The 25,063-nt window shown below is 52.7% G+C and overlaps 1 protein-coding gene across 1 annotated transcript in view; it reads left to right on the top strand.

Annotated features, from left to right (window-relative positions):
- Lmf1 (lipase maturation factor 1) overlaps positions 1 to 24,615 on the top strand; it is a 90,553-nt gene extending 65,938 nt beyond the window's left edge. Inside the window, exons 6-11 of the mRNA XM_005349094.2 lie at positions 9,927 to 10,094; positions 19,243 to 19,426; positions 19,872 to 20,025; positions 20,175 to 20,358; positions 20,876 to 20,988; positions 24,411 to 24,615. Of these exons, the coding sequence (XP_005349151.1) occupies positions 9,927 to 10,094; positions 19,243 to 19,426; positions 19,872 to 20,025; positions 20,175 to 20,358; positions 20,876 to 20,988; positions 24,411 to 24,597 (990 nt within the window). The 3' untranslated portion in view covers positions 24,598 to 24,615. The remainder of the gene's footprint in view (positions 1 to 9,926; positions 10,095 to 19,242; positions 19,427 to 19,871; positions 20,026 to 20,174; positions 20,359 to 20,875; positions 20,989 to 24,410) is intronic.
- The last annotated feature ends 448 nt before the right edge of the window (positions 24,616 to 25,063 follow it).

Genomic DNA, 25,063 nt, shown 5'->3' with positions numbered 1-25,063 from the left:
CATTTGTGCATTCGCCTTTGACCAAATGTTTCTACAGCAGAACAGTTCCATTTCTCACATTCACACCCAGTGTTGAGCACGCTACTTGTAGAAAAGCTTCACCCTGCAGCCTCCCAGCTAAAGCTTAGCAAGGAGGGCTGCCTTTTGGTCCCCCAAGCCGTTGGAAGATGTCCTGGCCTGACCACAGTCACCCACAGCAGACTGTACTGCCTCTCTCCCTTTTTCTCTTCTCTCCCCCTTCTCATTCTCCCTCTTCCTTTGATCTGTCTCTCCCTCTCACTGCCTGTCTCTACCCACCCCTCCTCATTTTCTCTCTCTCCCCTTCCTTCCCCTGCCTTGCTCAGGGCAACATGAATGAGGTAATAGAAGTTTGCACTGTGGCTTTGCTGAGCTGACCTTTAATCCAGGGAAATAAATCACTTTCAGCTCCTATTATTGGTGAAGCCCCGCAGCCTCAGCATGCACAAAGGAAGCCTTTGTGCCGTGTTACTTGGTTTTAAGTTAGAGTGTCGAGCCCATGGTAGGAGAAGCTGATGTCACCTCCACCATGATCTGCACAACATGGGTGCCATGATTATGCCTGGGAACTGGCAGGCTGGGCAAAGTCCATGGGGTGTCAGTGCACATCCCTGCATGTCTACTTCTGTGTTCTGTAACATGCATGTACCTGATGCAAGTGATGACCTGGCCCTGCAGCTTTCTCCCTGCTCCTCCATTTCTCTAACTAGGGATGGAGTCTGTGCCCACAGGCAGCTTTGTTTAGCATTGCTATAGTTCCTCCTTTCTCTCTTGAGAGTAGGAGGCTTCATTTCCTGTGTAGGTTTCCTATCTCTAAATATGGGAACGATGGCCCCAGGTTGCAGCGAGGATGGCACTAATCCTTCGGGTGCCAAGTACTTAGGTGTAGGCATGTGTCTCAGATGCTTCCCTGTATTGAGAGCTGGGGCATCCCAGCCTGAAGATGCCATCTGCCAGTCCCTCAGCAGAGTTGAGAGGGATGCATCATGGAAAGGAGAAAGCTCTCACACAGAACACTTTTGCTGTTTTTATACCTGCCCCCACAGCCCAGGAAGCTTACTGGGCAGTTGTAACTGAGGAACGGGAGGGCTCCTGTCAGATAAAGCTGGCCCGTGTGATCAAGGAACACATGGCTGGGCTGAGGCTGTTTCTTCCCCTGTGGTGTGATCTGTTTCCTCTTAACCTGAGCAGTGGTTGGAGGGCTGTGTGTGTCTCCACACTCGCCACTACCTCCCTGCAGGGCCCACTGTCTTCTTATCATCTCTCGGTCATTCAGTGCAAGATTGATGCTCACAAGGACTTTGGGAAGTCAGCTGCCAATATGATTCTCGGGACCCTGGCCCCATAGAATGGCCTGTGACTGGCAAAGCCCTGGGGCACATGAAGGCCCAAGTCGTATCTTTGATTCTTTTAAGCAGACTGCTGCTTCCAAGAGCTCAGGAAACAACAGCATGGGGTGCTTACACCACAGAGCATTTCCAAAGCCTGAGTTATAGAAGTTCTGGCCCAGTGGATAAAGGTGCTTGCAAGTAAGTCTGACAACTTGAGTTCAGTTCCCAGAACCCAAAATCCCTCAGCTTGTCCTTGGAACTCCATGTGCACTGTTGTGTTTGCACATACAATAAATAAATAAATAAACAAACAAATAAATAAATAAGTAAATCTAAATAGGAAGCATTCTGAATGGTGGCATCAGCCCTTAAGAACCACTGCCTCAGCCATGAACAAGCGTCGGGGTGGGGCTGTCATCTGAAGATAGGTCACACACTTGTTTAAGGGATAAGTTTAATTCTTTCGCTGGAGATTTGGGGGGATTTCATGCCATCTCTCCATCTCATCCTCTCACCCCAAGACACGAATAGCAGCCCTCCACGAGTTCAGGCTTGGTGACACTGTATGCCGCAGTCCCAAGACCCCCAGGAACATCCACTGGGTTCCCATCCAAAAAGCTCAGCTTCCTGGCCTCAGGCCTAGGCCCCCATGAGCTTATGGATTGTGGCTGTCTGTAGAGTGTGTCCGCTGGAGAGGGGTCAGGACTCCGGACTCTCAGTTTTTCTACTTTACACACCTTCTTGGTACCAATTCAGTGTCTGTTTTCTCTTGCTGGTCAGCACTAGACACTTTCCCTTCCCCAAGTGCAAGTGGTAGCGTCCCTGACTGGATGGGCACCTGAGCGAGGGAAACCACTTACCTCATAGGCTGGGCTACGTGCCGCAAACACATAGAGAGCCATCCACTGTAATATGGAACATCCCTTTGCACTTGATCCATGCTACCTTGGTGCATCCTTGGTCCAAGAGCCCATGTCTGCAGCTCTTGCAGGAGCAAGCCCCTGGGGTTTGTTCCTGGAGCTATCATATGTGAGGGGAACAGAGGATGAATGGCATCAGTCCCTGTCAGACCATCTTGGCATAGCCTCGGACACTGAGCATGGCAGAGACATCTGCCACTCAGCTTTGCCAGCTGCTACTCCCGTTTCTCTCCATCCTCACCCAAGGCTCAGGAAGGCCCTGTACTGGGGCTTGTGATTGCAAGCCAGCACCCACTGGCCTGGCTGCCTCCCAGGCTTCTGTGAGTAGCCGCAGGGCTCCAGGCTGCTTATTGTCCCCCAGGGATAGTCCTATAGGCCAAGCTTCTGGCTCCTGTACCTCCCGGGTCATGTGCCAGGCTCCTTCCTGAGTACTGAGGTTGTTTGTGTCCCAGTACTGCAAGAAGTTGTTCTTGCTTTGAGACGGGGTCTGTGTAGGACTGGCTGTCCCTATGTAGACGATGCTGGCCTCGAATTCAGATCTGCCTGCCTCTACCTCCCATGTGCTAAGTAAGATTAAAGGTGTACACCACCATGCCTGGCAAGAACTCATTAGTTCTTAAATACATGGCTGACCTAGACAAGCAAGGTCTCATGATCCAGTACAGACCATATCCCTCATCCATCCGTCAGCACTCATACAGACACGCATGTGTGGGGCCTATGGCTGGAGTTGCTCCCACTAACTCAACACCAGAGTCCAGCACAACCTCTCCTCCTCCTGCATCCAGGATACCAAGTGTGGGGCTCCAGCCAACAGATCCTGCTTCTGGTTACAGCTGGGAGACACACTACCAGCTCTTTCGGGCTGTAATTGGATGAGGGTCACTGGACGCCTGAGAATCGTTTGTGCCAAGCTTGAACATTCCTGTGGAAGCTGTCGATGCTACCTTTACCGAAGCTGTGGCTGTTGCATCCAGTGGCCTGGTTGCTATGGCTTATGTGTTTATCCACTGGCCATTTCCTTGACCTGTAGGAAGAAATTGTTTTCTCTGTGTTCTGGGCCTGTATGTGTCAGGGCCCCACGCACAGCCTTACTGGGTTCCAACCTCAGAGTAGTTTCTTCAGACTACAGAGTCAGGCCTGGGCCCCGTGTCACTAGGAAAAGCAAACCACCTGAGACCAAGTTCCCAGAGTGGTAGCCTTTCATCTCCAGGTCACCCTCTATGGTGATTTCCTCCCTTTTAAAAAGAGACAAGCCACCAAAAACAAACAGATATAAGGTCTCATGGCTGAGGTGAGGACAGAAACACCCAGACTGCCCCTCTGTCTCTGATCCTGCACTTGGTTTGGTGGCACACCATCCCAGGTGGCTAGGAGAATTACGTGACACAGTGCTCACTGGAATGCAAAGCCAAGCTAGAAGTGTGTAATTGCACTTCAAAACATGGGAGAATTTTCCAGATAGCTTTCTCTTAATGGTTTCTCATTTAATTCCTTTACTGTCAGAGAAAACACTTTACATGTCTTGAGTCTTTTAAAACTTGTTTTTGAAAAAAATCCTTTTTGTGACCCAGTACTTGGTTCGTCTTTCTGGGCATTTCACTTGAGCATTAGAGTCTGCTGTGTGTGGGACAGTGGTCGTCAAGGTGACATTGGTTGGCAGTGTTTCCCAACTCTCTACACACTTTCCTAGTTCTCTGTCTGCTAGTGTCAAATATGTGTGCATGCACACGCACGCACACACACACACACACACACACACACAGAGAGGGGGGGGCAGGCTCCAGTTACAGCTGGACATCTGCCAGCATGTGTAGATCTCTCTCCCCTTTGCTTTGTGTGTTTGGAGCTGTGATGTTGGATGCATACATGTTTGTGCTGGCATACTCGGGCTGCAAACAGTCTCCTCTGACCTGATCTTTCCCTTGCTTTCTCTGCTTTGTCCCACACCATGCTCCAGCTTGCTTGTGACAGGTGCCTCTGTGGTCACTCTGAGCCTGCATATGCCCTCACGTTTGGAGTCACTTCTCACGGGCAGCTTGTAGCCAGGTCTCATTATTTACTCAGTCTAATGGATTCTGTCTTTGAACCAAGTATTTAGGCCTCTTGTTTGAGCTGAACTCTTTGGGACGGACACATTTCTTTTTGCCTGTTTTTTTTTTGTTGTTGTTGTTGTTTTGTTTTTTGAGACAGGGTTTCTCTGTGGCTTTGGCTGTCCTGGAGCTCACTCTGTAGACCAAGCTGACCTCAAACTCATGAAGATCCACCTGCCTCTGCCTCCCGAGTGCTGGGATTAAACGCGTGCACCACTACCCCCCAACCTGAAACAAACACAGTTTTTCTCTTCCTATCATCTATTATTTATCCCCTTTTTTAATATTTTTCTGACTTTTCTGTGAATTCATTGAATATTTTTGTAGCTCTTATTTCATTCCTTTTTTACTAGCTATAACTCTGTGTAACTCTTTGTTCATTTGGTTACTTAGTCATTGTTTGGCTTGCTAGCTCTAACTTTGTGTCAATATTTGTTATTTTATTTCTGTGGTCATTTCAGGATTTATACTGTGTGTGTGTGCAGGCATGTGTACACACACCCTTACACACATATGCTCTGCACACAGGCATATGTATACACACACACACTCACATGCATGCATGTAAGAGACATAATGGATGAGTGACCACCTCAGTTCACATTCAAGTGAAATTAATTTGAATCTGAAGGAACTTTACAGTATTCTGACACCAGCACCCCAGTGCCTGCTCCTGTTGTCATTCTCTTGGCTTTTATACATTGTAACTGTGTTTGATGTTCACATCAAGATATTTAATTAAGAGCCAGTGAGACGGCTCAGCAGGTAAAAACCCTTGCCCAGCAAGCCTGATGAACCTCCATATGTGTACTGTGGTGCATGTGCGTGTGCATGTATGCGCGCGCGCGCGCACACACACACACACACACACACACACACACACACACACACACACAATAATAATAGTAAAATAGTTATGGTTTTGTTTGTTTTTTGTTTTTGATTTTTTTTGGGGGGGGGTTCAAGACAGGGGTTTCTCTGTGTAGCTTTGGCTATCCAGGAACTCACTCTGTTGGCCAGGCTGGCCTCGAACTCACTGAGATCTGCCTGCCTCTACCTCTCAAGTGCTAGGATTAAAGTTGTACACCACCACCACCCGGCTTAATAAAATAGTTTTTTTTTAAATATTTATTTATTCGTTATGTATACAATAGTCTATCTGTGTGTATGCCTGCAGGCCTGAAGAGGGCACCAGACCTTATTACAGATGGTTGTGAGCCACCATGCAGTTTCTGGGAATTGAACTCAGGACCTTTGGAAGAGCAGGCAATACTCTTAACCGCTGAGCCATCTCTCCAGCCCCAATAAAATAGTTTTAAAAGATAATTAAAGTAGAAAGTAGCCCCTGAGCTTATTCGTAGTCTTGCAGACTCCCATGCTCGACTTCTCTTTCTCCAATTTCCTTCACCCTCTCATAGTGTGACTCATAGGAGATGGAATCTCTAGGCTGACAGGCTAGTGCCCTAAGGGTGTCTGTGTCTCCTCACTTGCGTCATTCCCCAGGAGGAATCCGCGTCTGTGTCTCTGTAACAACTTCATTCTGTTTGCTTCAAGATTCTTCTCTTTATCACGAATCTTGAACAGTTTGATTAGGGTGGTGTCATTTTCTTCCTGTTGCTTTCGCTTGCAGTCTGCTGAGGTTTTCGTATTTGGGGGGTTTTGGGCTCCATCACATTTGAAGACTGTTTCACACTTCCTCCTCTGGGGATCGGATTACCTGTGTGCTGTCCTGCCTAGAGTGTCCCCAGGCCACTGGTGCTTGTTGTCTCTTTAATCTTCTCTGTGCGGTTTCATCTCAGCTTCCACGCAGTCTTCACGTACACGCCCTTCTCCTCTCCAGACTCCTGCTGGTAAACCTGTCACGTGCCTCTTGAATGGTACAGACGTAGATTCTTTCCCTGTTACCTTTTGTGTGATTTCTCTTCCGCTCTGCAGTTTCCATGGGAGTTACACAGAACATCCTGAACTGGTTTATACCAGTTTCGCCTCACGCATTAGCGTACAAGTGAACATCCTGCTCCCATGTGCCAGGTCCCGCTCCCCTCACTTGTTGACGCCTCGGAATTATGTCTTTGTACGTTTGAATCCAAAGCTCGAGCTAACAATACTTTAAATGTGTTTATCTCTCGAGTTATGTGAAAACAGAGCATGGGATCATAAGCCAAAGTTCCAATAATGCTGCTCTTAGACCTACAATGGCTGTAAAATGCATGTCTGATTGTTGCGTGGAAAAAGCAAAGAGTGGAATCACAAACCTGCTGCAGCTTTTGAACTGAAAGGGATCTTTTTCCCTTCACGGGTCCTGTGATGGGATGTTCCAGGTTCTTGGAGGTTCTGCCTTACTTCACTTCAGGTGAAGGCCAGTACAGTGTGCCAGGGTCCCCAGTACCCTCAGAACATCAGTGTGGCCCCTTGTGGCTGCACATCCAGCAGTATGACCGATAGATACACAGCAGAGTGGACTTTCTCATGTGGAGGTGGCCTTCCTATCAGCAGGGAGACCCTTGTCACATGGAAATGACGTTCCTGAGAGTAGGGTAACCGTCCCCACAGCAGGGTGGCCTTCACAATGTCTGGTCTTCCTCACACGGAGGGAGCTTGTCTCACAGTGGGGTGTCACTGCTAACCTAGCTGCATAAGGCCATTAGACATCTCTTGCCTGTATCTTTTGGTGTCCAGCTGGGGCTTGAGAAGAGAGGACACGGACTCTCTTCTCAGTTGATCCATTGGATGCACATGGGGAGCTGCTGGTAGATACCATCTGTGGCCATCTGTACCCCAGAGGAACCCACGTGACCTCGTCCGGTTCTCAGTGCTGTGGTCATCTTTACATAAGCACCTTTATGGCTAGCGTTCCCTTCTCTTCACCCCCAGTCACCCTGGGATGTGGGAAATAGCCAGCAGCCAGTGCTCAGCACCGTAAGGGCCCCCACCCCAGACCTTCCACTGCTGCCCAGAGGTGCCTGCCATGTTGGGTCTTCACCTCCAAGAGCCAGTCACCGTGATCCATAGGCCACTGGTCTGCTCTGCTCCTGGAACATGGTAACCCTGCTGAGGCCACACCATGAGCGTGAGTCATTCCAGGGAGGAGCTTGGCACTGTCACCTCCACAGTCCCCAGTGACGAGCAGTATTCAGGTACAGAAAGGCTACTTTACCCCACAACAATCTGAGCTTTGGGCCTGCCGCAGCACCTGCTCTGCCTTCCAGTGAGCTCCAGGGGGGGCAGAACACAGACAGTCAGGGACTGGCCAGTGGTGAGGGCAGCGTCTTCGGTGAGCAGCTCAGCATGTGGCTGGCACTTGAGAGTTGTAAGAAATTTGTCCTCCAGGTGGCAATAAGGTGTTCCCTTTATGCCAGCCCCAAGCATGGGATCTTCTGTCTCTGGAGGGAGGAGGCAGACTTTTCTTTCAGCAGGGACCAGTGCGACAACAGCACAGACCTGTGTCTCCCCAAGATGTGCCGCCCTCGGGATCCCCAGCTAAGCATCTTCACCCCCTGTGTTTCCTTGTGTTTTTCTTACTTAAGATAGTCTCTTTGTAGAGCATGTTTGTAAACCATAGCCCAAGGTCTGGATGCACTGTGCCCATGGAGACTCTTGGTCACTGCTGTCTGATGAGTCGTCAAGCTGGGCCCCCAGCAGGGCTGCAGTGTCAGCGGCTCTCCGTGCTCTCTTGTGCTTTACGGGGTGCAACGTTGCCACCCCCACCACAATCACACTTACCCACTCCCCAGCTTTTATGCAAACAGAAATGAGCCTTGTACCTGGCATGATATGCAGACAGGCTGCATCCCTCCCTTGTGACCCTATGGTGTGCCTTGAGGCCTCAGGTCTCAGAACAGACCCTGCTGGACAGTCAGGCCCTGGCTGTGCTTCCCGGGATGCCTTTGGCAGAGGTGCAGCATTCGGAGGGACCCCCCTTGTCAGGAAGGCCGGCAGCACCTCTCACTAACACTACCTTCTGATCACTACTCTCGTTTTCAGCTGGTCTAGGAAAGCCCATGAGGACTGGGGTAGAACCGAGTTTCTAGTTCCCAGCATCTGCCTTGCTGAGTTTGCGTAGACCCCTGGTTGAGCTGGGATCAATGCCTGCGTCTCAGTGTCTCATTCTTTGTGGTACACTGTCCTGCAAGCTGACAGACACTGTGCAGCTCTGAAGCACAGTGACTTTGCAGGCACTGTTTCCTACCGACCTGAGGTGATGTCTTCGCCAGCCCTGTACTCGCTTGCCAGTATGCATGTGGCCATGGTCACCCTCCCTAGTCGTCTGCTTTCCTACCCTTGCTGGAACCTCTGGAAGTTTTGAGGGTCCGAGGCTGTGACGGTCCATTACTCTCATCCTTAGACTGTTCCTCTGCAAATGGTGTCTCCAGTCGGGACACAGAGTCTCCAAGTACAAGGGATGTGGAGGTCAACACTGATTCCCAGAATCTGCCCAACAGGGAACGGTGACAAGGGCCGCAGCAGCCCAGGAGAACGGAAGGGGAGGGGCAGCAAGCCAAGAGTGCTCTGGTTTCTGGTCCTGTTGGAGTGAAGGATCTGGGAGAAAGTAAAGGGTCCACAGCTGAAGAGAAGGTGGATCTGGCGGACAAAGATCTCACAGTGGCCTCTGTCTCCTGGCACAGGGCTGTGGGGTCACTTTGCTTGGACCAGTTAGAAGAGGGGCGGTGATGCCCCACAGAGCTAGGCTGAGGGTGGCCTGAAGCATTGTTAAATGAAAAGCTTGGTTTCTGTTCTGTCCTACTAGGCTGTTTATTTTTCTTGTGATCACATGGGTGGTTCAAGTAGCAGGGGCCCCGCGTGGGGTGGAGCAGGGCACTTGTAGGGGCCCGGGGCTTCAGGGGAGGTGTCCTTCTGGGAGGGGCTCCACACCTATGAAGATGGGGTGAGCTGACAAGTGGGCTCCTTAAGTGCTCCATGGCCCAGGTGAAATCCTGAAGGGACCGTGCCTAAGAAGCAGCAGGGTACCAAGCTCTGTCCTCTGATACCATGGCAGCCCCTTCTCTGCCTCCCTGTACCTCCTGCTCCTGTTTCCAGGGCCACTGCTCCTGTGACCCTTATCCCCGACTCCAGTTCCCTATGCTCAAACCCATTTCCTGTGGAATAGGCCCGCATAGGTCTGCGGGATCCCCTGAGGGGTAAAAGGGATCTTAGGGGCCATAGAGCCTGGCAGTGGGCTGTGAGTACTGGGTGGCAGGCCACTGGCAACTCAGTGAGCCATGAGACCCAGGCAGCCGCCACCCACAATTCCACTGGTGCTTAGGGGCAGCAGGCTGGTTCTTACATCTTTAGATTCTTCATCTGTTCACAAGTCTTTAAAGATTTTTCCTTCAGGGATACTGTACGCTTTTGCCTATAGATAATGAGGGTTTAAAACAGAACAAAAAAAAAACAACTTCGCTTTTGCTTCAAAAATAGCCTGCCCACAGAAGTCCTCCAGCCCCGATGGGCTAGGCCAGTTGCAAATGCACAGGGCTAGAGAACAGATGGCTTCTTCATAGCCAGGGCAGTACCACCCTCGTCAGCCAAGGTGGTAACTCAGAAGCCTCTTTTTGTCCCCACAGACCCAGCCAGTGCCCAACCCGATGGCCTACTACCTGCACAGGTCCCCCTGGTGGTTCCATCACTTTGAGACACTCAGCAACCACTTCCTGGAACTTGTCGTGCCTTTCTTCCTGTTCCTCGGGCGCCGGATGTGCATTCTTCACGGGGTGCTGCAGATCCTTTTCCAGGTAGGCTGTGCCAGGGTGCCACCACTTGGGGTCCCCGTGTGTCTACAGAAGACAAGAGCCTGTCTCGTCATTTCTGAGTTGGCACCCAGGGGAGCGGCTTCATCAGCTCCATCTCACCCCCTGCAGGAGCCCCACTGCATCTGATCCAGGCTGGATTCCAGGGTCCCCTTCCCAGCTTCCATGAGCCCACGGTGATGTCTGGTTGCCCTTAGGGAGCTGCCTGCAGGGAGCGACACAAACCTTGCTCAGGCACCCCTCTGCTCCACACAGACACGCCCTGTGTTCTTGGATCCAACCCTAGAATATTAGGTGTCTTGCTCTACATAGACATCAGTCTACTAGGAATTGAGTAAGTTGCCATGTGGCCCTGACTGTCCTGGAACTTGTGGTCCCTCAGCCTCTACTTCCTGAGGGCTGATGTCACAGGCATGTGCCTCTGTGCCTTCCCCTCCATTTGCTTTTGGAGTCAGGGTCTCAGGAAGTTGTCTGTGCTGCCCTTGAGCTTGTGCTCCTTCCTCAGCCCTCCCGGCAGCTGGGATGATAGTCCTGCACCACCAGGCCAGGCTCATCTTGTGGTTTTGGTTTTCTGTTTTCAGTCATGAATGAATGTTGACCATCAGTCAGGAGAGGGTCGCAGGGTTTTCCCCTTCAATATGTTAATGAGGTGAATTACATTACCGCTGCTCCGGTTGAGCTAGTTTCATATTCTAGAATAAACTGAGTTTGGTCATGCTGTAGATATTTTAATATATTGCTGGGGCTAATTTGCCAATGTTTTGTTTTAGATTTTGCATGGTTGTCAGTGAGAGAGACCTGTCTGTAGTTTTCCAGCGTAATGTGGGCCTAGTGTGGATTCCCTGTCTGGGCTCGGAAGACTGTCCTCTCTCTCTGAAGGGTCCACGGAGACCCAGGCAGCCTGTACTCAGGAGCCTGGGCAATGCTGGGTGTTCTTCTGTGTAGAGCTTTGAGAGCTTTGCCATGGTGTGGACTGTGGTTGTGGGACACCCTTTTTGAAGCAGCTTTGACAGTCAGCATCTTCCTGGGAATAAATATGTCAGCTTCAGCTGTTTTCAGATTTATTAGTGCAGAGGGGAGAGAGAACGTCATGTTCTCCTCGGTGCAAAGTTTGGGTCCCTGAGCCTGTCTCTCTCGTGTCCCTTCTCTCCGTGCAGAGCTCTGTTTAAATCAGGACTGACGGGGAGCAGGTGTTCGAGTCTCACTGGCACCTCTGCCGCAGTGACCTTTGGCTGCTCCATCATCTCTCGCCACTACCTGTTTACGAGCTCTAGTGCTCTAACATACTGGCTCCTTTTTGTTTTGTCTTTTAATCAGTATGCTCTAGAAAATTCCTTTGTACCCCACATCCCCACTGTTGGGTACAAGGTGGAGGTGCTGTCATGACGCATGACTCACCAAAGGCCACAGAGTGTTCTTTGGGTTTGGACAATGGAGAATGTCATTGTCGTGCAGACCTCTTCCCACCCTGAGAGCTTTCATGGGAGCACTGCTTCATCCTCCTCTCCCCTGACCCCTGGTCTTCAGGTTTCCCGAGCTCCTCTCAGTCATGTGTCCCAGGCTCCTCCCTACGGTGTAACTCCTCATATCTCTTCAGAGCTTAGATTTGCCTGGAGTGCCTATTTCCCACACATCTTCTGGAGGCCACAGGCAGTTCCAGTCTTGAGATGACTACTGGCTCCCAGACCCCACCTTGCCTGAGGAGCAAGACCATCCAGCTGGATGGACCAGACATTGAGGAAGAGCCGTAGCCTTGGGAGTGTCTCTGCCCTCTTGTCCTGGCCCATGTGTAAGGTTGGAGAGGGTAATGAGGATGCTCCTGGGCCAGCATGGCCTAGTGAGGAAGTTGGTGCCTAGACTGAGCCTTCCACAATAATACCCAGAGCCTCAGGGAGAATAAGGGTCAGGGCAGGCACATGCATTCCACACTAAACACGGGGGAGTTTTGCAGAGACCAGGGCTGCCATGATGTTGGGAATGGCTGCCTGCAGTGCCTCAGCTACACAGGTACCAGAGACACGTAGCAAGAGTCCTCATCTGGACAAAGCAGACACCTTGGGTTCTGGGGTCTCCTGGGGTTCAGGAGTCTCCTCTTCCTGTGTACAAGGAGCTGTACAGCAAGCTTCTCCCAGCAACCCCCACGTGGGACACCCTAGAAAATGAAGAAGCCTACACCACACCCTCCAAGAGCTGCCAGCAGCCTTGAGCCTCTGTTAACTCCTTGTAGTCCTTGCAGAGGCAGCCGTGAATTCCCAGCATTTGCTCTGTCGTGAGGGGATCCCTGGCCAGCAGCTCCCACCTGACTCCCACAGTGGAGAACATGAACTGGTCACACCACGTCCAGAAGAAATGCAGCTATCCAGGGATAGGGCTTTTCCCCAGGACTGGTCTGACATCTCCCAGGCAGAGTTGAGTCTAGGATCAGGGTCAGCAGGTGTGGCCTTTACCATCCCAAGAGCCCCCGTGGAAGGTGTCGAGAGTGCAGGGCCAGCCCCCAGCACCCGCCATTCTGGGGCGTCTGAGAAGAGCCTGGTGTGGAGCTGCACTGTGTCCTGACCCATTGGTTCCTGTGTTCCTTCCTGTGGGCCAGGCAGAGTCTGAGTTCACTCACTTCCTCCCACACTCGGTTTACACAGCTGCTCCTAGGATCCCTGCAAGGCCGCAGGGTCCACGTGGGAAGAGCTGAAGAGCTCTGAGGGGATGACCCCGGAAGGGGCGGTATGGTCAGCCTCCGCTGCTGAGCTAGGTCAGGACATCTCCGAGGCCCACCATGGTATCAGTCCCCACCAAGGAACAAGAAGGAGGTGGGGTTGGACCTGAGACTCTGTGGAGAGAAGGCAAGAGAGGGTCTTGGGAGGCAGCTTTGAGGTTGATTCCTCTGCTAAGGTCACTTGGGGTTACCCAGATGCCTTGGGAGCACATACCTGCCCTCAGTGAAGGTCCCTGTAACCACATGCATGTCTTCTGTGGAAGTTCCCTGTGACCACATACATGTCCTCTGGAATGTCCTCTCAAGCTCCTGTCTTCCCTGTAGGAAGCCTGCCTGCAGGCCTGTGTCCTCTGTGGTAACTGCAAGCCCAGCAGGGACATCCAGAAATCCCCCCTCTTCCTTTTGGGGTCATGTTGCATCTGCCTGGAACATCTGCTAGAGCCTCTCTGGGGCCGAATTCCACCAACACACGTTCATCTTCCTCTGCCGTCCCGAGCCTCGCCCGGCCGTGCTCCAAGCTGGTCATCTGCAGAGCACACTGAGAGTTCCTTGAGGACCCTACCAGCCAGGGGTAAACACAGATGGGCTGTGACGAGATTCATTTCCCTCGGAGGGGCTGGCTGCGGTGATGCTAGAAGGAAAACAAGAGAGATAAGATCCCTTTGAAGCACTCAGACCATGTGCTGCGTGATGAATCCCAGTCTTACCCAACAAACAGGCTGTGCGGGGAGGGGATCCTGAGCTGCGGGGGCCGCGTGGGCCTGACCCCCCCCCCGAGCACAGCCCCCTTCTGTCCACCTGGGCAAAGTGTCACAGGCTCTCCACAGTGCTTTGTTAGAAACAGGATGTCACCTGGTGACGGTTCACCTGTGTCAGCACCTTGGCGTGTCTGTGAGGGTGTTTCAGAGAGGGTTACTGAGAAGGGAAAACCACCACTCTGAACGTGGGTCATACCATCCCCAGACTGAATGAATTAGGAAGAGGGAGAAAAGAGTGAGCACCCGCATTCAATCTCTCTCGGCTTCCTGACTGCAGGTCTAATGTGCCCAGCCACCTCAAGTTCCCACTACCGTGCTTTACCTCCATGATGGACTGTGTGCCCTTAAACTGTGAGACAAACCCTTCCTTCCTTAAGTTGCTGCCCTCCACCCCAAGGCCATGAGTTCTAGGGTGGGTCTGTGTCATTCAGACTTCCCCGGATGTATTAGCACAGCTGCCAGACAGCTGAGGAGGCCTCATGCCATGCAGGGTTCTAGGTCATCAGCAGTACAACTGAGTCTGCCCATGGGGACTGACCCCTGGCTCATGACCACAGGACATCACCCCAGCCTCACCAGACAAGTGTCTGCAACAGGCGGGCATATCATCTCAGCAGAGTGGTCAGCCATAGCCTCACCACCGCGAGGTGTTGAGTTGCAGCCTCTCTGCTTGGGAGCTAGAGACACTTTGAATTGGCTGAGAAGGTGTCTGTAGGCAGAAGGAGAGCAGTGACTGGTAAGGATCCAAAGTCACCATCTGTCATGTGATCCAGTGTCTCTCCAGGAAGGTGCTGACTAGAGCCTTCAAGACTACAGGTTCCAAAACTACAGCCCAAAGGGATGCCCTGAGCCCTCTGCAGTAGCTGGGTTCCTCCTGAGGCCCTTCCCAAGCAGCACTGAGCAGTGTCTTGGGACACACCGAGAACCCCAACAGCACTTCTCCATGCCTTGCTTTCCATAAACATAACCATGATTGGGAAAAGAAGGAATGAGGCTGCCGCCTGCCCCTGAAAGCTCAGGAGGAGGTTCCGGGTGCAGGGACGGAAGGACACGGATGTAAGGGCCGTGTACGTGCTGGGCACAGGAGTCAGGGCAGTTTACACATTTCCTCCACGGATTTGGTCCCTGGAGGAGAAGCCTACAGAGCACACAGATTAGAGAGGAGTGGCTACTCAGCCTGTGCACCGTGGGAAGTCTTAGGATCTGCCACCTGCAAGTTTGGGAACCCAAGAAAGCTCGTTGGTCCCAGCCCAAACTCAAGGACCAAGAGCTATGGATGGAAGCCAGTAGTCTTCACCCTGGCTTCATCCATGGACCAAGAACCGCCGCAGGCCAGAACAGGAGGAGGTGGACGTCCAGCTCAGAGAGAGGAGTGATGCTTCCTGGACACTTTTGCTCTTTCCAGACCTTGGTGTGTGTTGGGGGGGGGGGGGGATTGATAGACGGTACACTGGGCAGGGTAGTCATAACTATGGCTGGCATTTCTAAGGTTTTCCAGTCTTCCTTCTGGACCTGCACAGACACCCCAGAAACAATGCTTCATCGTTAGATGTGTTTCAGCGCAGTTGGGCTCCCACATGGGATGATTGTTCTGTTATATCAAAAGTCAGTTCTAAGGCAGGCATGCAGCACACAGCTGTAACCCTGGCACTCTGGAGCTGGCACAGGAGGGTTGGGAGTTTGAGGACAACCTGGGCCCAGAGACCCTGTCTCAAAGCTAAAAAGTTCTGTGTTGCTGGCTAATTTTTATATTCATTTTTTAGTATTATAAGGAATTTTAATGACTTAAATTCTTAAAGACTTTTTAACACGTATGTGAGGGTGTGCATGTGTGCGTGAAAGGGCTGCACAGGCCAGTGCAGGGCGTCGGGTCCCTGGAACAGGAGTCACGAGGGATTTTAAGCCGCATAATGTGGCTGCTGGAAAGAAGTTGGATCCTTTACAAGGCCAGCAAGTATTCTTTACCACTGAGCTGGTCCTCCAAACCCCAAAGACCTGAATATTAATGCGCATTTCACCTTTTTAGCGCTCTGCACTGGGTAGCTCCAAGCTTACACAGGAATCAGGTTTATCTGGAGAGCGTTTTGTTTTGTTTTTTAGATTTGCTGGAGTTCTCTTGATGGGCTTCTGTCACTTCGGAGAGCAGGTTGACCTCAAACTCAGAGCTCCGCCTGCCTCTGCCTCTCCATACCCCACACCACACCCAGCTCTCGCTTTTTGTATCTATTTATTTATTTTTAAATCCCAACTACAGGTTCCCCCCCCCTTCTCCCATCAGCCCTACCCCCAAATCCTTTCCTTCTCCTCCATTTCTCCTCAGAAAAGAGTGGGCCTCCCATGGATATCAACCAGCCATAGTATATCAAGTTACAGTGAGATTAGGCACTGATGAAGTCTGGACAAGGTAATCTGCTAGGTGGAAAGGGTCCCAAAAACCTGCCACAGAGTCAGAGACAGCCCCTGCTCCCACTGTTAGGAGTCCCACAAGAAGACCAAGTTGCACAACAGTAACATATATGCAGAGAGCCTAGGTCAGTACCATGCAGGCTCCCTAGTTGTGGGTTCAGTCTCTGTGAGCCCCTAGGAGCTTAGTTGATTCTGTGGGTTTTCTCATGGTGTCCTTGACCCCTTGGGCTCCTCCAATCCTCCCTCCCTGTCTTCTACAGGATTCCCCAAGCCCTGCCTAGTGTTTGGCTGTGGGTCTTTGCATCTGTTCCTGTCAGTTGCTGGTGAGGTCTCTCTGATGACAGCTGGGCCAGACACTAGTCTGAGTATAGCAGAATATCATCAGGATCCTTTCGTTGACTTTTTTATTTTTTGCAGTCACATTTGGTTCTGTCCTAGGTCTCTGGCCTGCCCTGCCTGTTTCCTGGCCCTCAGGAGTGAGCTCCCTCTCAAGCTGGTCCAGTCCTTTGTTGGCCATTCCCACAGGCTGTGTGCCACCTTTACGGGCACATCTTGAAGGCAGGATAAATTGTCGGACCAAGGTTTTGTGGCTGGGTTGGTGTCCCAATCCCTCCACTGGAAATCTTGCCTGGACTTCCAGGTGATGGCCAATTCAGGCTCCATGTCCCCCGTGACTAGGGTTATTAGCTAGGTCACCCTCATCGATTCCTGTGAGTTTCCATTGCACTAGGTTTCTGGTTCTTCCCAGAGGTTGCCCACCATCCCCAAGATAGGCTTCGTGATGTAGCTGAGGCTAGGCTCGAACTTGCAGCCCTCCTGCCTCTACTTCCGAGTTCTGGGACATGCACCACCACACCTAGCTGTTTGACAGCTTCCCTATCACCTCAGAAAGGTGTCCTTCCCCTGCTCTCTATCACACGTCACTCCAGATGGCCATCACCTCTGTCCCTGCTCCTGTATATGATGTGCAGTTGACGGTCACTCTTGTCCTGCTTTTGGAAACTGGGCAGGACCTGTGTGTTTCTTCAAGTCTGTTCTGGTCGTGATTTCCTGAGCTTCTTTATCTGCATTCATTGTTGTCACCAGCTAGGAGGACTTGAGAGACTGATTTGGTCATGGTCCCTACTCTAGGACTCAGTTTCGAGTGGACAGGATGACATTTTAAGTGGAATACCTTGAACATGTGAGAGGGGGGCAGGCAGACTCCCCAGCTCAGGAACAGAGCAGATGCTGAACGGGAGAGGGCAGAGCTGTGGGATGCAGCTACATTGGCAACCCTGACCACATAAAGCAGAGTAAGCCCCTCAAATTCCCCTTGTTGGGAACAATACATGCACAGATCACAGAAGCACAGAAAGGCACAGGTGCAGGTTAGACCATGGAGGCTAACCTGGGAAATCATGGGCTGGACTCCTGGGGTGCTGCAGCTCTGGCAGGGTGGGACGATTGCCTGTGATGGCCCTTCTGTGTGTGAGGTGTTTGGAAACAATGCATTTCTCAGACTTCTGCTGAGGGGAAGGAACAGCACACATCTGGGTGCTAGATTGTGCAGATTCCCAGATGGAGCAGACCACATAGAGACTGAGGGGATGGAGTTGGAACCACTTGGGTTCTTTTGTAGGCCCTCAAGAAGGGACAGACCTATATGGAAGTAATGTCCAGCTATCCAGTGAGGTATTATTCTGCACACCAGGCCAGCCACAGAGGGCAACCGGAAGGGCTGGTACAGCATCTAGGAACAGACAGGGATGCTGAGAGGTCTTGCACAGCACCTAAATGGCCTTCCAGCACCCTAGGGAACCCACACCTGCATCCCTTGGTACAAGGGAGCTTGGACTCCGGGCTGTTCCACTTTATTGTGCCATCATCCGATAACAATCTACAGCCCGGGGACCGCTCCTGATCCTACTGGGGTGGGGGTCAGGAGCTCTCCCAAGTCTTTCTCTCGCCCCTGGGCTCCCCAAGCTTGGTTCAACCAGCCTCTCACATCCCCTCCAGCGCTGGGGAGTCAGAGCTGCCTTCTCTGCCACCTTCCTATCTGGGAACCCCTCACCCCCCTCATCTCTTTGCCCCCGGGTCATACTAGACCTAAAAAGAACCTGCCCGTCCAGCTGCTAGGTCACGTCCATCCACAGTGGATATCTAAAAGGGAGGGAAGAAGCAACTGGCCCTGTGCTCATAGACGTCTCACTGTGGCGCGGGCAGGGACTTCTCAGGTGGGACAGGAGGCACCGGCTGTGACCTGTGAAAATGTAAACCCTCCAACCATCCAAAGAGGGGGCAGGGCATGAGTTGGGGTGTAGCCAGCAGGAGATGCTAGGAAAGCACTCATGCTCAGTAGGAGGCACCCAGGGTTCAGGGAGAGAGGCGGGTGAAATGCCAAGCAGCACTTGATCAATGCAGGCCCTCACCTGAGACTCCCAGCCAGGAAGCAGCATCATATATTAACCCTGAGCGGCAGCCTTGGGCCCCACTTGTGAGAGTGTGAAACCCTGCGGCCATCCTGCAGAGTAGTCGGAGAGTCACCACAGGCCTGCCTCAGGACCCGGCACAGGTCATGTCCACTGCAGGAGCACAAGCAAGGACTCTGAGATAGATGTTGTCCCTATCAGGTGACCCTCCACAGCATCCTAGAAGCCACCCTGTAGCTCTCTTTCTGTGAACTTGGAAGAGCCCAGGATCATCAGTGTGAGGGGTGCTGGCCTTCGGGGTAGGGGTGTCTGACTAAAGTACCTACCCAGGTGTACACCTTTCTCTCAGCCATGACTCCTGGCCAGCTGCCACTGTCCTCCAGGTCTCAAGGGCATCCATGGTGGTCACTATCTTCAGCCCTAGGTCATAGGTCGCTCTGGTGTCTCCTATGAACTCCAGTTCCCCCTGGGTTCTCATCACCTCCAGGCAAAGTCTGTACCTCAGTGCCTACCATTAGCTGTACCTTAGCCAGAGCTGCCACCGTGGTATATCCTGGGAAGCCCAGGGTTCTCAGGCCACCACAGAAATAGGTCAATCCATCCCCCAACCCTAGCCTTTCCTGGGCTTGCCAATTCCTGTGTGGGTTTCTGTACCTGGGGCCTCAGCGGCACCTGCAAATTTAGAGAGGACCTAGGATCCCACCCCCTAGCCAAGAGAACAGCAAGAGGGGCTCAGAAGCCCCACTGGAGCCTGTGCCGGGCTACTGAAATGCGGGCACCCAGCACAGACACATGGAGGACGGCAGGCCCGGCTCCCAGGCATACTACAGTGCAGTCTCCGCCCACAGGTGATTCTCATCATCAGTGGGAACCTGAGCTTCCTGAATTGGCTCACCATCGTGCCCAGCCTTGCCTGTTTTGACGATGCAGCTCTGGGATTCCTGTTTCCCTCAGGACCTCGAGGCTTAAAGAACCAAGTCCTAAAGATGCAAAAGGAAGAAACACAAGGGGTCCAGTCCAAGCCAAGATACGGTAGGAGGACCAGGACCAGCTGGCCCCATGACCCTCATGCCTAGTGTCTCATGAATATGTAGGCAGGTTGGGTACCCTCCAGCTCAACAGCACTCAGGAAAATAAGGGTGGGTACCATAGGCCCCGGGGAGAACATCTGCTGCCTACCTTTACCAGGACGGTTGGCCCGTTAGCCACTTCCAGGGCCCCCTGCATGGACAGTCACGCTTCATCCTCCTGACTGACTTCAGGGGGTGCTCTTGGCTCAAGCACAAGGGGCTGTGGCTCAGGACACCTTTCCCGGCCCGTGGCTTTCGTGGCCAGCTGGGTATGTCTCTAGGCCTTCCTGAGCTGAGGTGGCGGAATAGCAGCCAAGGTTTCCTGAAGGGATAGCACGGCTTTGCCATGAGGTTGGGAGCCTGGCTGATGAGGACCACCCTGCCCCCCACCCCCACCTTTGGACTAGGCTGCATGGTACGGCAAGTGGTCAACTTCTCCCTGGGCATCCTGGTGGCCTGGCTCAGCGTGCCTGTGGTTATCAACCTGCTAAGCTCCAGGCAGGTCATGAACACCTCCTTCAACCCACTCAGGATTGTCAACACCTACGGGGCCTTTGGAAGGTATGGGCCAGCATCCTGGCTGGGGCACTGGGCTCTGCCCTCCTGTCCATCCTGGCTCACTTTTGGGAGGCATGGGCTCATGGCATCCCCCTCTCCTGCTGGGGGAAGGTAGATACTGTGGTCTCGCGGACCTTCTTCATCTCCCCCAGTATCACCAAGGAACGGACTGAGGTGATCCTGCAGGGCACAGCCAGCCCTAATGCCAGTGCGCCCGACGCAGTGTGGGAGGACTATGAGTTCAAGTGTAAGCCAGGAGACCTCTGGAGGCGGCCATGCCTTATCTCTCCATACCACTACCGCCTGGACTGGCTGATGTGGTTTGCAGCTTTCCAGGTAATAATGTCCCACCATGATGCTCTGACCCGGCACAAACTCCCTTTGTCCACGGACAAGCCCTGCATGCGTGCTCAGACTCCTACCAAAAGGTTCACAGAGAAGGGGACCTCTCCTTAGAGGTGCATCCCACCCAAGGCACTGAGCAGGCCTTGCTTTGACCTAGACCTGCGTGGTGAAAGTTCCTGCAGATAGCTCCTCTCCCCGCAAGGCCCAGGCCATTCACACCTAAGGCCAGGACAAGTAGCCAGGTGGAAAACACAGCTGAGGGCTGGTTTGTGAATGAGTGATCCTCAGGTGAGACCCCAGGAAGAACATGAAGCAGACAGTTCTGGAAGATTGGCGTGTGGGCCCTCAGAGGAAACCCAACCCTGGCCCACCTGACCACGCCAGACTGTGGAGCTCAGGGAAGTGGGTGATGTTCAGAGTGTCCAGGTAGCGACTACACTGGGGCAGGTGCAGGTTGCTGAGGGGTGGCTGAGCCCCTACTCCGACCTCATGAACACTGTCCTTTCAGACCTATGAGCAGAACGAGTGGATCATCCACCTGGCGGGGAAGCTCCTAGCTGGTGACGCCGAGGCCCTGTCCCTGCTCGCCCTCAACCCGTTCGAGGGCAAGGCTCCCCCCAGGTAAGAGTCTCCTTATTCACTTCAGCCTGTGGTCAATGAGTAGTGTTCACTAGTGCCTGAGTTGGACACCCTGATACATGATGTGGAATTCAGTCACAGCCAGAGACTAGGGGACTGAGCAGCCCTGGCCCCATCCCTCTCCTGTGTCCTGCCCACCATTGATGCTGACAGAAAACACGTTCCTGTCTCTCCCTGGAAAAGTCTCAGGACAGCTGCACCTGGGGCTGCTCACAGCTGTCGGGGCTGTCAGGAGGGGTGCTGAGGGGCCGTGAGCAGCTGCAAGTGTGGCATCCCAGGCAAGGGAGCCAGCCAAGTGGCTTCCCACACTGCCTACTGTAGCACTGAGGATGTGGGGACATCCCTCCCCAGGGGCCACCTGCCTCCCTGCCCTCTACCCAGCACCCTGCAGCCACCAAGAGACCTAAACTAGGCACACACTGAAGTGGATGCACAGGAGACATCCCCAGATTTGCTGGTGGCCAAATGGCTCTGACACAGAGCTGTGTCCTTCCTGACTCTGGAGACTTTTTCAATGACCAGCCTCCTGGCTACCGTCTTGGGTTAGGTGGAAGGCTGAGGCTTCAGATGAAGTCTCCCGATCCAATGGGAGACTCTGAGGATGTGGTCGGGTGTACCTTGTGGAGACAAAGCCTACAGGCCAATCTGTGGATATGAAGATGCAGACCTGGCTGCCTCTTGCGTGAATCAGTAGTGAATTGTTGGTCACTATTAATATATGTGCAAGCTGAAATACAGCAAATGCCACAGAGCATGGCCCAGCCGAGAGGCCGTCATCACACTCTGCTTGGTGGCAGAGCTGAATGCGACCTCAGCCTCACCCCACGGCCAGCTGTGATGTTCTGAACTGGTGGGCGACTCTGGAGTCGCCATAGTGGGAGGATCAACCTTAAGATAGCACCAGCGTGTCTTGCTTCCTGTCTGTGGAGATGAAGCAGGAGCAGCAGATGCCCAAAAAGGAGCCGCTGGCGAGATAGAAGCTATAGCAAGACCATTCAGCTCCAGCCAAAGCCACCCAGCAGATGGTCCCACCTAGCAGGAAGAGCAGGAGAGGCCACTCACTGAGCTGCTGGATGGCCCTGTGGTGACCCAGATGCTCACCACAGCAAGCAGTGACAGCTTGGTTTCGTGTCATCAGTGGGGGCCTTCGATTGCCACCTTTGCCTGGCAGTGCCAGGATGCAAGGTAAAAAAAAATCCGGACTTCCAGCATGGAGTTAGAAGAATCAGTGCAACAACAGAAGGGTCTAAAGTGATCTGGAATCCCAGCACCCAAACTGTTAAGAGCACACTGAGAACCAGGAAGACATTGAACCGATCAGGAATAAACAGTCAGCGGATTCAACAGCTGACTCTCCCCACAGCAATCGTGAGGTGATTATAAACACAACACTCAAAAGAAGAGTCAGCAAAGAAACACAACAGAGGGAGAACAGGGGAGACTCAGGATGGAAAAGTAGTCCCTGGGGTAAAGCACCGGAAGAGGGGAGGAAGAAATGGGATATGAAGGAGGAGTCGGTGGTGACCCGGTGTAGGCAACCAGCTGAGCGCCGGCGTAGAGCGTGGGCCGAAGACCGCGACAAGATCTAGGGTGGGTGGCTGCCCCCAGGGAAAGAGTTCACTTGGGTCTGGGAAGGCGTTAGTGAAGATTTCCCAAAGTTGCCAAAAGACACAGACCTGGAAGTCAGTAAACAAAGGGAACCCCAGATGGTAAATCTTGGAGAGATGCAGATCAGACACAGGAGATGTGGAGAAACTGTAGACAGCAAAGGGACTGAGCAGTCAGAACCAGAGCAACCACCTTGCCACTGAGGGTCAGAGGACACTGCGATCCAGATCTCACCAACTCAAGGAGGCTGGCTAGCCAGAGAGCCTCAGAGATTGTCCTTTTCCCACCTCCCAGCGCGGAGGTTACAAATGCCCATCACTACGCTCGGCTTTCTTTTTCTAATGTGGTTTCTAGGGATCACACACTATACCTGCTGATCTATGTCCCCAGCCCTCTAAAAGGATCACTTTAAAAAAAAAAAAAAGGAGGCTGGAGAGATGGCTCAGAGATTCAGAGCACTGGCTACTCTTACAGAGAACCCAACTTTGAGCCTCACAACCATCTGTAACTCCAGTTCAAGGGATCCAGCACCCTTGTCTGACCTCCACTGGCATCAGACACACATGTGGTGCATGTATACACTTACAGGCAAAACATTTATACTCATAAAATTAGTGAGAGAAAATAGGGGCTAGAGAGATGGCTCATCAGTTAAGAGCACTGCCTGCCCCTCCAGAGGACCCAAGTTTGGTTCCCAGCACCTACATCCAGCAACTCACAACTGCCTGTAACTCAGGCTCCAGGGGACCCAACACCCTCTTCCGGCTTCTGCAGAAACCACAGAGATGCTGCTCAGGGGCTTGCTGTCCATCGCTTGCTTAGTTTGCTTTCTTCCACAACCCAGGACCACACCACAGACCGACAACCTGTAGGTCACTCATAGAGGCTGTTCTGAAGCTAACGCTCCCTCTTCCCAGGTGGCTCTAGTTTGTGTCACACTGATAACAACCAACCAGCACAGTCATGTTCTAGAACATTCCACGGGTGGTATCAGACCTCCTCCGTACCCTCACAGACCTGTCAGGGAAAGCATAAGGCCCTGGCTCTTCCCTAGCCTCCCGTGCCCAACTCTGGGCGCCTGAGCCCTGTCCCAGGACTCCCCCCAACACACCACACCCCCTTTGGCTGTAACTAATGTCCAGGCCCTGCAACCCTAGACCTTCGACTGTATCTTGAGAAGAAAATGAAAGCAAGAAGGCCAATTCATAGAGGATAGCATGATCGCACAACAGTGACTTTCCCAGAGGCTCTGTGTATCCCCAGTCTCCCCAACCTTGTGAAATGAGGGGTCAGGACCCCAGATTCAGGAGAAGAGGGACTTTGTGGCCATCTCCAAGACACAGCCTTAACCTCTCCGTGCCCACCTGTGGAGTCCAGCGTGGCTGACACTGACATCATCAAGAACCCTTTTCCACCCAGGTTTGCACACCAGAGGAAGGATGGCTGTCCCGCCTAGAACCAGTGGTGCCTTGAGCCCCACACCCTGGTCCCATCACAAGGCTTGCTGTGCCCTGCGCACACCCTAGTAGCACGAGTTGGAGAGGGTGAATCATGGAGACAGGGCATCACCTAGGGTCTCCCTCAAGTCCCAGGATAGGCTCTGTGCCATCACTGGAGCTCAGATGTACCTGTCTTACAGTCAAGGTTTGTAACAGGCCTGGGAACATTTTGATTGTGAGGCTAATGGGGCTCCACCCAAGGATTGTAGGTTTCTAGGCCTGCCTTCTGGGATTCAGGGGCCGTGAGGAGTCTGGGGGGCGGCAAAGAGACAGCAGGCTGACACATTTTCCCCGCAGGTGGATCCGAGGAGAACATTACCGTTACCGGTTCAGCCTCCCCAGTGGCCAGCACGCTGCCCAAGGCAAGTGGTGGATACGCAAGCGAATTGGTCCCTACTTCCCGCCACTCCACCTTGAGGATCTGAAAGACTTCTTTAGGACTCGGGAGTGGCCGCTGCCAAAACCCCATCCAGACACATCCTGAAATAAAGACCAGAGACTAACTGCTTTCCTGCCTGTACTTTCTGCTGTGGCCATGGGTCCCACACAGAGCCCATCGGTCCTGCCAAGAAGAGAATTGAAAAAGATTGTGCTTCGGTAACTGCCAGCCTCCTGCCTCTGTCCCCATCACCTTGCTATCCCTTCTCTGTTAAGAGAAGCCTCATCACCCCCATGCCCTGCATATGGCCACACAGTGGGGTCACATGGGCACCCCTCCACCATCACAGGAGGCCACTGCCCATATCTAGATGATAGTCACTTGGGGAACTTTTCTTAGTCTGAGCTATGATAGCAACCCCATAGGTTGGTAAACCCTAAGAGTCCTCAGAAGTCCTCAGATTCCCTGAGCTAGAGGCTAGTTCTCACCTAATCCGACCGTATGCTCATAGGCCAGTAGCCAGCGCGCTCTCTCTCGCTCTCTCTCTCTCTCTCTCTCTCTCTCTCTCTCT

The sequence above is a fragment of the Microtus ochrogaster genome, chromosome 7, assembly GCF_000317375.1.
Source record: "Microtus ochrogaster isolate Prairie Vole_2 chromosome 7, MicOch1.0, whole genome shotgun sequence".
Lineage (NCBI taxonomy): Eukaryota > Metazoa > Chordata > Mammalia > Rodentia > Cricetidae > Microtus > Microtus ochrogaster.
This window is presented reverse-complemented; position numbering and strand designations above follow the sequence as displayed.